Below are 12,814 nucleotides of genomic sequence, written 5' to 3'. Positions count from 1 at the left end.
GAGGGGTGTGTGTGTGTGTGGGGGGGGGGGTGGCAGATCTAAATGTAGCCTCCCATTCTCTGACCCAGGTGGTCACAACCACCTAGAGTTGCCTTTATCAACAACTCACCGGAGGCTGCCACAGTGAAGCCACCAATCCTCAACCTCGCGTGGGTGTTTTTTAGCCCCCCTTTGGGGGTAAGGGAACCGTGGCCTCAGCAGGTAAATCATTGCTCCTGAAGGCACCGCTAGCTGGGGGCAGGCCCAGAGGCCGCTGCACCTCATCCTGACCCAAGGGTAGCACACGCCACTCTGCCAAATGGGACAACAGTGCTGGTCCTGGGCTCACAGTTTGTGTTGGGTAAACGTGGACGTGGAGACACCCCCGCACATGAGGCGCTTGTTCAGGGAGGAGCGTTGAGGACTTCCTAAAATCAGAGCTATGCGAGGGAGTCCTGCGGAGGGAGCATGCAGTCCTCCTGTCGGATCGCAGGAGAACAGCGAGTAGAGGTGGGGGAGCCTGTGAAGAGTGGTTTCGGGGCCATTCTTGCTCTAACCCAGACACCTAACACCGCCGTCTTTCCGCCTTCTCTTCCTTACGTGGGCCGCAGCGATGCGCGATTGCGGCTCCGCCGAGTATGAGCTGTGCGAGCTCGGGCACGATGTTTGGTTTCCCGACGTCCACTCCCAGGCCACATGGTGGTCGGGACAGTGGCATGGCCACGCCGCAGTCTGCTGCATGAAGCACCTGGAGCAATGCCTGGCACGCAGCAATCCGCCTGACGCCAGCCAGCGTGGTTTCCTCTGGTCTCCTGCCGCCCGTGCCTCTGGCGGACAGCATCATCCCACGGGACTCGGGTAGTGGCTTCACCGAGCCACAATGGCCTGCACACCTGCGCCTATTCCGTGCGCATGTTTGGCTTCACTAAATGTTCCTCTGTAGGGTTGTGTTAATGGGCTCACCTCCTTCCTCAGTGACCTGTTGTAGTGTTGACACTTCTGGTTGGGATGCTCTTTGTTAGGACAAAATTACAGTCAGAGATTCCTTTCTTCCCTTTTTTTGGTGCATAAAGGGAAATTTATTAAAGTGGATTGACCCACGGGTGGAACGAGCTAGTGCCTGTAGGCAGACATTTCTATCATCAGTGTTACCCTGGAGTGTCTTTCTTTTCCCGCTAGTAGAGTACTTGGCATGTGGATTGTGGACTATTCTAGAACTATCCATTTTCCTCGCTAGACGAGAGTTTCTTGACACAAAACCAAATCAAGACTGTATTTCACTCCTCTCCATGCCCTGGGAACCAGCTTTCTTTTTTTTTTTTTTTTTTTTTTTTGGGAACCAGCTTTCAATGGACATGTGCAGGATCCAGTCACACTGAGGGAGGATGGAGGGTCCCCATGTCATACCCTTGATGGTCCTGGGCCTTCCGTCTAGGAAGCAGCTTGGGAAGAGCAGACAGGAATAAGAAGGGCAGGATGGGGCAGCCCGTAGGCCATGTAGGCAGGAGGGTTATTTTGAGTTTAGGGCACTTGAGGAACAGCAGATACTACACAGACACCCTGACTCCCTCCTCCCCTTTCTCCCTGGAAACAGGAGTGAAACCTCCCCTGTCAGTCCCTCCCTGTTCATCTTCCACAAGAGCCGGTTGCTCCCCAGGGGCAGGATGCAGGTGCAGAGAAGCTGCACAACTGGACCGGGTTGATGACCCTGAACTTCCTCGGGCCTCCGTGCACGACGGCCTCTTTACATACCGACCACATGCCCATGCGGGCTGTGCCTTTGCTTGGGGTCCTTGTTTCTTGGGAGTCTATCCCAAGTACGGGGGGATCCGTGAGTATCCTCTGGGTAATCTGCCTACTGATCTTTAACTTCCAGGCCCAGCTGGACCTTATGCTGAGGGCAAAGCTCTGAGTCTCCTACACATGTAGGAGGGTGGGGAGAGGAGGGGGGGACACTTCCTCAGGAGCCATGTCCCGGGGTACAACACGGGGCGTTAGGGTACAGCTCTTGGGATTCTTACTCTTACTTACAGACCAGGAAATTAGTGCAAAGGGGCTAAGCATGTATATGTGGGGTCATGAGCAGGATTCAGACACAGCTGTCTACACTCTCCATATAAGAGGCCCTCTCCCCTCCCCCTACAGGACACTCTCCCCCTCCCCCCTCCAGGATGCTCCCTTCCCTCCCCGCTACAGGACACTCTCTCCCCTCCTCTCTACAGGACGCTCCTGACCCTCCCTGTACAGTGGGCTAAAGTCTAATCTGAAGTTATCCCATTTGGAATTAATATCTTAAGAAGAAATTTAGATAAGATGAGAAACAATAGCAGTGGGGTGCTCGGGTGACAGGTGGTTTCCCGAGACTGTTCTACTCACTGTGGGCTCAGCGTTAGCAGGACATTTGCTCCAGTACACCAGGGAGCAGCTCACACAGGTGCCCTGGAGGGAAAGACAAGGATCAGTGCAGGCCTCTCTGGGAGGGAATGGGGATTCCCTATCTGGTCCCATGTGTCCTTCTTGCCAAGGGGTTGGGGCCCCTTCATGGGACCCTCCTGGTGTCTCTGTGCTCTCCCTACTGATGCCTTCACAGGGAGAAGGAGGAAAGCCGGGGTCATTGTTGGAGGGTCCGGGAGCCTTAAGTGAGCTTGCTCACAGCAGCCCCCTTCTGCCACCCCCCTCCATCAGATTGTCTGCCGGCCTGAGGTTTCTGACAATTTGTCATGTAGAGGCACCTGGCCCTGAGGAAGCATCGTGGTCATCTGCCTGTGCTGGAGAGGAAGCGTTAGCCCTGGTCACGCACTTGCACCCTGTTCTCCAGTTAGCTCAGCAGCAGTACAGCAGCATTGAATCTCTGCCTTCCAGCCACCACCCCCCCAGACTATTGTTTCATTTGAATTTAGGAGCAAGAAGGGGGTGAATGCCTCCAAACTCTCCAGATTGATTTTCTGACCTTCCCTGTTTGGGCTCTGTGCTCCAGCAGGTAGACCTCGAAGAATGCTTGCTCAGCCTCCCCTGCCAGCATCTTGTTGTTCTTGCCAACGCGAGATGCCAGCAGGATCCTGGTGGGTAGGAGGAGGGAAGATCCAGGTATTTCTTCCCCACATCTCCGTGTGGGCACTGCCACTGTAGCTCCTGATGGGGGGCACTGCTTCCATTCTTCCAGCTCTCACGGGCTTCCGGTATGTCCTACCCCTTCCTCCTCACCTCTCTGGTCCCAGTGGGCAAAGGGAGTTCCCACCATCACTTCTCCTTAGATGCCCCAGCATAACTGATTTGTCTTCCTAGCCCTGCCCACCCCGCTGTAGTAGCATCTTCTTTAAAATATCTTCATTTGAACCATGAGGGTAACCTCTGTTTCCTGCAGGGACCCTAACTTGTACAGCAGATTATTAATTAAATCTCTAAAATCCAAACATACAAAACTAAAGGCAGATATGGGTTCAGGCTGGTAAAAACTGAGACTTTTAGACAATGCCAGCTGCTCCCACTTTGTGCTGGCCCCAGGTGCTTTGCAGAGAATGCATTTGTACCTTTAACAGACCCAACAAAACCATCCTAAGTCATGCAGAGCAGATAGATTTAACTTTAAGCCCAGAGAAAATAGTAAAAGACGACTCTGTCCTAAGGCAGGTGTTGGGATGCTTTTTTTCTCTAATAAAGCAAAGATCTTTTGGGTTGCAGCTCAAACCCACTTCTTGATTCTTTGGGAATCTGGAGAACCATCTTTGAGCAACCTGGAACAGACCAACTGTGCAACAAGTCAGGCAGTTAGGGCTGCCCTTGTCCCTCCACAGACTTCCGTCCTTGACCTTGAGGGATGCCTGTGTGGGGTGGGGAAGCTCTAAAGTCAAGAGACCCTGTTTTCCAAAACCTTTCACCTTTGGAATGGGAGATGGGACTATTCTCCTCTGGCCTGTGCTGAACTTCACCCCAGCCCATGCCACTTGACATACCTGCCAGAACTTGTTTTTTCAAAGTATGAACCAAACAGAAATCAGTGCCAGGGACTGGCTGGGAAAGTGACCGAATTTCTGCCTCTCTTAAAAAGGGGTGCTCAGAATTGAATCTCATCCTCCAGATGATATACGACTGGCATGGAGGACATACGGGCTCAATATCCTAAAGCATCAGAGGAACTGGCCACAGTCCCATGCCAGGTGCTCAACTCCCTATTTCCAGCCTTCACAGTAAGAGGTGAGAGGAGGGATCAATAAACGAAACCTATCAAATGAGGCCGTTATTCCTTGTTCAGTGCCCATATTCCAAGGATATTTTGATAACGATCATTGAAGTATTATTGAAATGTCCTGAAAAGAAAGAGCCAGGCCTGTTCCTGCGGCAACTTTGGTGGTATGGTTTCCATGGGAACCGAAGGATCACATGTCCACTGGTGCTGGAACTCGGGGTGCTTTGAATAAAACCAGCTCAGCCAAGTATGTTGCTATGGGAACGGGAAAGGCCATGAGAAGGTACCCAAGCTCAGAGGCAAACAGGAAGTTTGCTTTTTGAAAAGAAATACAGAATGACGGTTGATTGGCGAGGCCAGAGCACCCACCTGCGAAGAAAGCCTATTTTAAGTTTCTGGGAGCATAGCTGTGGGCTTGGGGTGGGGTGGCCCAGGTGATACGCTACCCTTGCGCTGTAGCGGAGTGCAGTAGCATGCCCCTCCGAGTTCACGTTCCCTTGATTAAGTCTTTGCCAGTGTAACTCGTTAAGGTGAGGCCGTGCTAGGGTAGGTGGGTTCTTAGTCTGATGACTGGAGTCTGCGAAGAAGTGAGAGGGCCACACAATGACCCACATGGGGAGGGAAGCCATGTGAACACAGGCAGAGATTGGAATGATGCAGTTAGGAGCCCAGGACGGTCCCAGCATCAGAGGCTGGGATTGGGGAGGAAGGAAACCTCCCAGCACCGTCAGAGGGAGCCCGGCCAGCTCCGGCCTTGATCTCAGGCCGCTGCCTCCAGAACCTTGGGGGAATACATTTCTGTTGCTTGAAGCCTCTTAGTTTGTGGGGATCTGTTTGGGCAGCTCCAAGGAGCCAGCAGAACCGGGGTGGGGTGGGGTGGTGGATCATCATGGAACATTCCTCCCAGGAGCCTCATGCATATTTTTCAAGGTAGTACCTCAGGCCCCTGGCCTCGCCCCTTGGTGGAGACAGGAGCTGCTTGGTGCGAGGCTCCCATGGTGTAACTCTGCTCTCCAGGTCCCTCAGAACCGAGAGAGGAGGAGTATGGCCTGTCCCGGGGCCCCCTCCTTGTGTTCCCGGTTTCCTTACCAGCTTCATCTCTCTCTTGCTTTCATCACATCGGTGGGGCAGAATGGGCATGATGGAGGGAGGAACGAGGACACCGCTCAGGGTGTAGATGCGGCCGTTTTGGGCAATGACCTCGGTGTCTTCCACGGCCACATCATTCGCCAGGATCTGGCCCTGGGAGGAAGCAATGACATCCTTTGCCCCAGCCTGCAGGACAGCAGCCATCCCAGGCCCCTCCGAGCACTGGCCACCCCTCAGACTGTTGCTCTGAGAAGGGCCTGGCTGATATGGAAAGATGAACTTTTTTTTTTTTTAAGATTGATTGATTGATTGATTTGAGGGGGTGGGTGTTGCGGAGGATGGGGGAAGGACGGAGGGAGAGAGAGAATCCCAAGCAGGCTGCAGGCTCAGCAGGGAGCATGACTCAGGGCTTGATCCCGGGACCCTGAGACCCTGACCTGAGCTGAGACCAAGAGTCGGAGGCTTGACCGATGGAGCCCGGCCGCCCCCAGGGAGAGACGGATCTTAAACGAGCCAGGGCCCAGATGCTTCTGCAGACATGGTGCTTGCAGGCCGGCCTCGCGGGGCCTAACCGCCGGCTCCATGGGGATCCAGGAGCGCGGCCACGGGGTGCGTGTGGCCGCACCTACCAACTGCGTGTTAGGCTCCACTTTCTCGGCACTGGGGCTGCGCCGACGGGGACCCCGGGAGCCCTGCTCTAGCGGAGCGGAGGACGTGAACCGCCTGGCGAGGAGGCCCACCCGCCTCCCTGCTCGCCTGTCCTGCGGCGCTGACCGCGACCCGGCCCCGTGGCTCCCGGGCTCGGGACGTCTTCCTCTAGCCCGTCCCAGCCCAGACTCCCTGGGAGCTCCCTTCGGACGGCAGCTGCCGTCCCCACGGCCCTGGAGCCCGGGTCGGAGTCGCCATCATTCCCTGCGTCAATGCGCCAGCTCCCAGCCAGCTTTCCCCGAGGGACGAGGGACCGATGCCCATCACGTCACCTCGCTGCTCCATATCCCGCCCCTTCCCTCTCATCCAGAGGAAATCCTCAGGCCCGAGTGGGACCTGACTGCACTCCTCCCCCTCTTCCCACTGCCCTGACTGCCCCTACTGCTCTTCCTTCACCCCCTCTTCAGGCGCCCTGATCTGGCTGTTCCTGCACAGGCACAGCTTCTTCCTATGTCTGTCCTTGCGCTCTCTCGCTCACTCTCTCTCTGGAATGCTCTTTCCCCCAGATATTCTTGCTGCTTGCCTGTGTTTCCATGTCCTTCAGGCCTTTGCTCAGCTGTTCTCTGCTCCACCACCTCCATCACCTCCACCACTTCCACCTCCTCCACCTCCACCACCTCCACCTCTACCTCCTCCTCCACCTCCACCACCTCCACCTCCTCCACCTCCACCACCACCTCTTCTACCTCCTCCACCTCTACCACCTTCTCCACTTCCACCACCTCCACCACCTCCTCCACCTCCACCACCTCCACCACCACCTCCTCCACCTCCACCACCTCCTCCACCTCCACCTTCTCCACCTCCTCTACCTCCTCCACTTCCTCCACCACCTCCACCTCCACTACCTCCACCTCTACCACCTCCACCTCCTCCTCCACCTCCACCACCTCCACCACTGCCACCTCCTCCTCCACCTCCACCACCTCCACCACTCCACCACCTCCTCCACCTCTACCACCTCCACCACCTCCTCCTCCTCCTTCACCTCCACCACCTCCACCACCGCCACCTCCTCCTCAACCTCCAACACCTCCACTACCTCCACCACCTCCACCACCTCCTCCACCTCCACCACCTCCACAACCTCTTCTACCTCCTCCACCTCCACCAACTTCTCCACTTCCACCACCTCCACCACCTCCTCCACCTCCTCCACCTCCACCACCTCCACCTCCTCCACCTCCTCCACCTCCTCTACCACCTCCACCACCTCCACCACCTTCTCCACCTCCACCACCTTCTCCACCTCCACCACCTCCACCACCTCCACCACCTCCACCACCTCTTCTACCTCCTCCACCTCCACCATCTTCTCCACTTCCACCACCTCCACCACCTCCTCCACCTCCTCCACCTCCACCACCTCCACCTCCTCCACCTCCTCCACCTCCTCTACCACCTCCACCACCTCCACCACCTTCTCCACCTCCACCACCTTCTCCACCTCCACCACCTCCACCACCTCCTCCACCTCCACCACCTCCACCACCTCTTCTACCTCCTCCACCTCCACCATCTTCTCCACTTCCACCACCTCCACCACCTCCTCCACCTCCACCACCTCCAGCTCCTCCTCCTCCACCTCCTCCACCTCCATCACCTCCACCACCTCCACCACCACCTCCACCACCACCTCCACCACCTCCACCACCTCCACTACCACCACCTCCACCACCTCCACTACCACCACCTCCACCTCCACCACCTCCACCTCCACCACCTCCACCACCACCTCCACCTCCTCCACCTCCTCCACCTCCTCCACCACCTCCTCCACCTCCACCTCCTCCACCACCTCCACCTCCTCCACCTCCACCACCTCTTCTACCTCCACCACCTCCACCTCCACCGCCACCACCTCCACCACCAGCACCAGTGGATTAACAGGAGTCATAATCTGTGTCCTCACAGCCTTGTGCTGGTATTAGACCAGGGGATCAGCTCAATAAAGCTGCCTTCACTGAGTCTCTTAAGTGAGTCATGTTCCTTTCCACCGCAGGGCCTCTGCACAGTCTCCCTGCTGCTTGGATCTTTCTTCTACTCATCTCTGCCCAGGTTGCCTGTACTCACCCTTTGAAGCTTGCCTAAAGCATTGCTTCCCCCGTCTCGAGGACCTCTAGACACCCAGACATTTGCAGCTTCCTCCTATTGTAAACTCTCACCATAATTAAAATGACACTTCTTATAATCGTAACAAAATCATGAGATCATTACTAAGCTGTTTAAAGTGTGTTTTCCTGGCTGCAGTGTAAGCCTGTATTCCTCACTGCTTTATCCTTGGCATCTAGTTCTGGGTCTCACACGGGCACTTGGTCAGCAAATAAACACAATAGTGAAGTGAAAAAAATAACAAATAAATGCAGTGATCCTAAAGACAGAAGCCTGTGAGTTAGGGTAGAGGTAGGCCAATAGCGACAAGCAGAGCAGAAACGCATGTGAGTTGTGACACCTACATTGCTTGTGGTGTTGAACTGGATGAACTGGTTGGCCAGGCTCCTAATGTGTGGGGCCAGAATGAGGGTCGCCACCTCAAGCTGCAAAGAGAAGGGAACAACACATTTTGAGCGAGGCATGAGCCCTGCTTTTGTGAAGGTCTCATTGGAAACAATAGTCCGGAAGTCCAGGAAATAAATAATGGGAGCCCTGGTTTCACCAGTTTTGTGGCTTCGAGGGTCCCCTTGATAATGGGCTCATTATTCCCCACCCTTAGGCCCAGAGCTACAAGTAAAGAACCACTGTCACGTGTTTTCTGGCGCTGTAATAACAGAATGTGAGACTAGGTCAGATACACGGACAACAGGGAAAATAGGGCAGGAAAGTGGGGCCAACCTGAGTAAGTGGGATAATGTGGTATCTGACGAGTTCCAGAAGCTTCCGGGATCCCTGCAAAACAATCAAAATACTTCTTTAGTCCCTGTAGGAAGTACTGCTCTCCCCTTTTGTGGGGACCCTCCTCTAGTTACTCTGGACACATAATCAATAAAAATAAATGACCCCTCGTGTCCTCACTGGGAGAGCAGGGTGAAAGGACCCCAACACCGAGATGCCGAGCTTCACCCCAATCCTGTGCTGTGGCAGCAGCCACTCTGGAAGCACTCTGCGCACGTTTTATTTGATTTTCTTAAAAGCCTTGTGGGGGGAAGGACTGCTATCGACTCATTTTACGTGTGACAACGGCGAGTTTTAGCTACATGAGCTCACCAAGCTAACCTAGGGGATAAGCCTAAGATGTCCACCCTCAATTCCATCATCTCTTAGAAGGTCTGAAGCCACATTCTGGAATTGCTAAGGCAGCCTCAGCTTACGATCCCATTTCACTTCCTCCATAAGTGAATGTCCGTGTGTCGGACCACATCCTGGTAATTTGGGAATGCCCCACCCTTCTAGGAACAGCTGGGCAGACACCTCCCCTCTGCACCTACATGGTACATGGTCAGCGCTCCTCCAAAGCCCTGCCCAGGGTCTCTCATGCCCCAGAAGTGTTTGCAGCAGGTGGAGGAAAGGGGTCTTGAGACTCTCGGCAGGGGGAGCCATCCCCACAGGGGTGGCCTGGGGGGGAGCCCGCAGAGGTGAGGGGCACAGGGGACCTTTCTGTGGGGCACAGCAGCTGTGGGGTCTGCTGTGGTTGGCCTGCAGACTCCCTGCAGTCAGAGCCGGGGGCACAGGCTTCCTGACACTGGAGTTCTGCTTCTTAAGTGGCACACTGGTGGACGCACGGGTGAGGCTGGGAGGAGGATCACAGTCAGGATTGCAGGAGCCTCCCCAAGGCTGACTACCCCAGGGGCAAGCTCCAGCAGCCAGCGGCCCTGTGGAGAACAGGCCCTGCGCACTGGGTCTAGGTCCCCAGGCTGTGAAGTGACCACATGTCCTGGCTCGTCTGTGGCCACCCTGCTTTCCGCCCTATATGTTGGCAACTGCATTCCCTCTGGGTGATGCATTGTGTGGTCCCCACAACTACCAGCCCACAGCATCGTGAGCCAGGCAGGATTAGCAGTAAGAATGTTGACATGGGACCCTGGGGACCAGGCCTGGATGTGACACTTCCTGCAGCCCTAGCTCCGTTCCTGGGTGTCTGGCTCTTGTCTTCCCCTCGCAGCTGCTTCACGGTTCCCACATGTGAGCACTCGCCGGCAGAGGCAGTGCTACTATAAGTTTGGATGTTCAGTGGTGGAAGGGGTGAGAAAAAGTGGGGACCGATGGGTGATGCCAGCCCAAAGGGACTGCACACCCTCGGGAGGCAAGGGCCAGATCTGCCTGGTGTATGAATGGGCTGCCAGGCCATAAAGTGTGTGGCATATGGCAGGCCCCGTGCAAACACTTGTGCCAATAAGTTAAAAGGGGGGAAGGGGTCCTAGGAAAAGCAGTGAGCTTGACCTTGCAGTCCTGATTGGGACTCTGTCACCCTGAGCATGCCACATGGCTCCCTCCAGGCCCTGGTTTCACCTGCAGAATAAAGAGTAGTGGGACCCCTTCTGATCCTCTGATTCTATAGGGAGGACGTTACCGACTGGATCATTCACTTCCAGAGCCCCAGAATTAACTGGCGTTTGATCCTTTTTTTCACATGAAGCAGGAGAAAGAAAAGGGCCGAGGAGCTGCTGGGCATCATCCCTGCCATCGTGTGTGCCTGTTGCCTCGTGTGGCCGTGGGCCACGAGGGCCATCGTTCGGTTAGGAGTCAGTCCAGGTGGCTCAGCTAAACAGGGTGCGTGTCCAGGAGCTGCTGTTTGTAGCAGAGCCTCTCTCTCATGAAGACATCTGCCCCCTCCCTGACGTTTTAGGTAAAAAACAAAAAAACAAAAAAACAAAAACCCAGCCCTTTGATGCCAGGTCATAGAGTTTTTCTACCACATTGCTCCTATGAGCCCGGACTCCACGGTGTCACCTCCCTTCATCTCATGAGCTGGTGGGGTCAGTCTCTCCTTCCCTTTGCTTTTGTTTCGCCTGGTTCGGTGACAAATCATTAACTGGGGCTGCTTATCAGTAACTGCGGTCTCTGTGGGGGCAGCATAGTTCCTGGACTTTTTGCTTTAGTTCTCCCCGAAGCAAAAAGATATGCTGGGAAGGAAATGTGGCATTCGAAGATCAGAATCAGAAGCCGCTCCTCTAATGAAATCTATTTATTTTCCATTTCATCAGCAGAGCTGATGGGGCCCTTTCTGTCTCCTGCTGGATTTCATCCCTGAAATAAAGCTGAAGCGTGCTATTCAAATGTCTGGAGAGACAAAGACCTTCCAAGAGGTTGAGAAGCTTTAACTCAACAGGCTCTGGACCTGAGAATAAAGCGGAAAAGATCATCCTATTCCTCACCTAGAAACCAATGTGGAAGGAGACTGTTGACTCAGAACCAGGAAACTTGCAGCATTTATAACCTTTGAGGGCAGAAGGATGCTGCCTCTGGGAGCAAGGAGATGGGGAGCCAGCGGCAGCGGCACATCGGTTCTCTGTGGAGCCAAGGGAGCCCCGAGCTCCGAGCTCCACACAGGCCAGCTTCTGCTGTAGAAGTGCTCCCGCCCTAGGTCAGTGTCAGGCTGCAAGGCGCTCTCCCTGGAGGGGGCTGGGAAGACTACATAGTCTCCTCCCCATAGCCCAAGCAAGCTGCTCCAGCCACAGCTCCAAGGAGTTAGGAAGGAAGACAAAGAGCTTTCTGAGCAAAGGTGCTTGACAGAAAAGCAGGGAGGTTGCTGTTTTTCTATTTGAATGAAAAGATTTTGCTTTAATTCTAGGTGTAGCTGGTTAGCTGTCTGAGAACGCCTTTAATATTATTTTTAAAAACCTGTATTAAAGTAGAAGCTATGGACTCAGTGAAGCCATATAATCTCTGGATTTTAATAATCTCCCAGGGGAGTATTATTAGTATTATTATTATTTTATTATTATTATTTTTTGCTTTAAAATTCAGTGTGAATTTGTGTTTCAAAGAGAGCTACACCAGTTTTTCTGCAATGTTGTTTCAGAAAATGTGCATGTGAATCATACATAGTTTTACAACAGTGCTCTATCTTGAAGACACTGGGAAATCCAACAGTTCAAGCAGAAACCCATAGTGAATCCTTTCACGTGGTGAACATCTGCTTGCAATGTGAGAGATTACCTTCTGATTTATCTTTTGGATCCACACGTTTTTTAATCCAAAATTTTCTGAAAGCAAGATGTCCTTGTAGATGCCCGAAAGTATTCTAGAGAGGTTTGTAGCCCTGTGCATCTCTAAGCCATACATGCAATGAGTCTCAGGGTTCCAGAAACAGTGTGGCCTGGGTCACCTGAGTTAAAAAGTTGGTACTTTCCCCAAATGTCTATTTCTAGATCTCATGGAGGTGCCATTAAATCAGAACGCTTGGGGAATGGTTTGTGAGCCACCTACATAACAGGCTCCAAGGGCGATTTCTAAGTACACTGAAATTTAGGAATCTCTGCCCTAAAAGATCCGGGCCCCTCATTTTGTGCAATGAGCTGATCTACATGAGGTTGTGAGTAGTCTTGCCCCGTTGCCAGGATGGTGGCATGATTTTAGGGCACTGGAGGAAAGCTATGGCCCTTCCTAGAATTCCATCACCTCACATTCTAATGAATGAAATTCCATAATTAGTCACTCTTCCCTTCAGCTTCAGGCTGTTATTTCTGGGAGAGGAAACACTTTAAATGGTGCCAGTCATTTACGCTCTTGTGTGAAGGAGAAAAATCTCCTTTCTAGATGAGAATGTGAAAGAATTGAAGTCTTATGGTAAATAGGGGTGGAGGGTTATTGTGAAGAGAGGTGAATGCAATAGAAAGCAATGTCTGGGGCATCTAAAAATAACATTTATTCCTTTTTCTTTTTTTTAAAGAGGGTTCCATGTCTAACATGGAG

General features: G+C 53.6%; 1 protein-coding gene across 5 annotated transcripts in view; it reads right to left on the bottom strand.

Moving 5' to 3' along the window:
• STAB2 (stabilin 2) overlaps window positions 1–12,814 on the bottom strand; it is a 139,565-nt gene that overhangs the window by 81,612 nt on the left and 45,139 nt on the right. For all 5 annotated transcript variants that reach the window (XR_013350892.1, XM_077846120.1, XM_077846118.1 and 2 more), the window contains exons 16-19: window positions 8,795–8,848; window positions 8,419–8,499; window positions 5,255–5,407; window positions 2,356–2,418 (exon numbers count right to left, since the gene is read on the bottom strand). Coding sequence is in view for 4 of the 5 variants with exons in the window: in XM_077846120.1 (XP_077702246.1) it covers window positions 2,356–2,418; window positions 5,255–5,407; window positions 8,419–8,499; window positions 8,795–8,848 (351 nt within the window). In the remaining variant the exon portion in view is untranslated. The remainder of the gene's footprint in view (window positions 1–2,355; window positions 2,419–5,254; window positions 5,408–8,418; window positions 8,500–8,794; window positions 8,849–12,814) is intronic.

Source organism: Canis aureus, chromosome 13, assembly GCF_053574225.1.
Source record: "Canis aureus isolate CA01 chromosome 13, VMU_Caureus_v.1.0, whole genome shotgun sequence".
Taxonomy (NCBI): domain Eukaryota; kingdom Metazoa; phylum Chordata; class Mammalia; order Carnivora; family Canidae; genus Canis; species Canis aureus.
The sequence above is the reverse complement of the archived record's forward strand: the minus strand, read 5'-3'. Positions and strand labels throughout refer to the sequence as shown.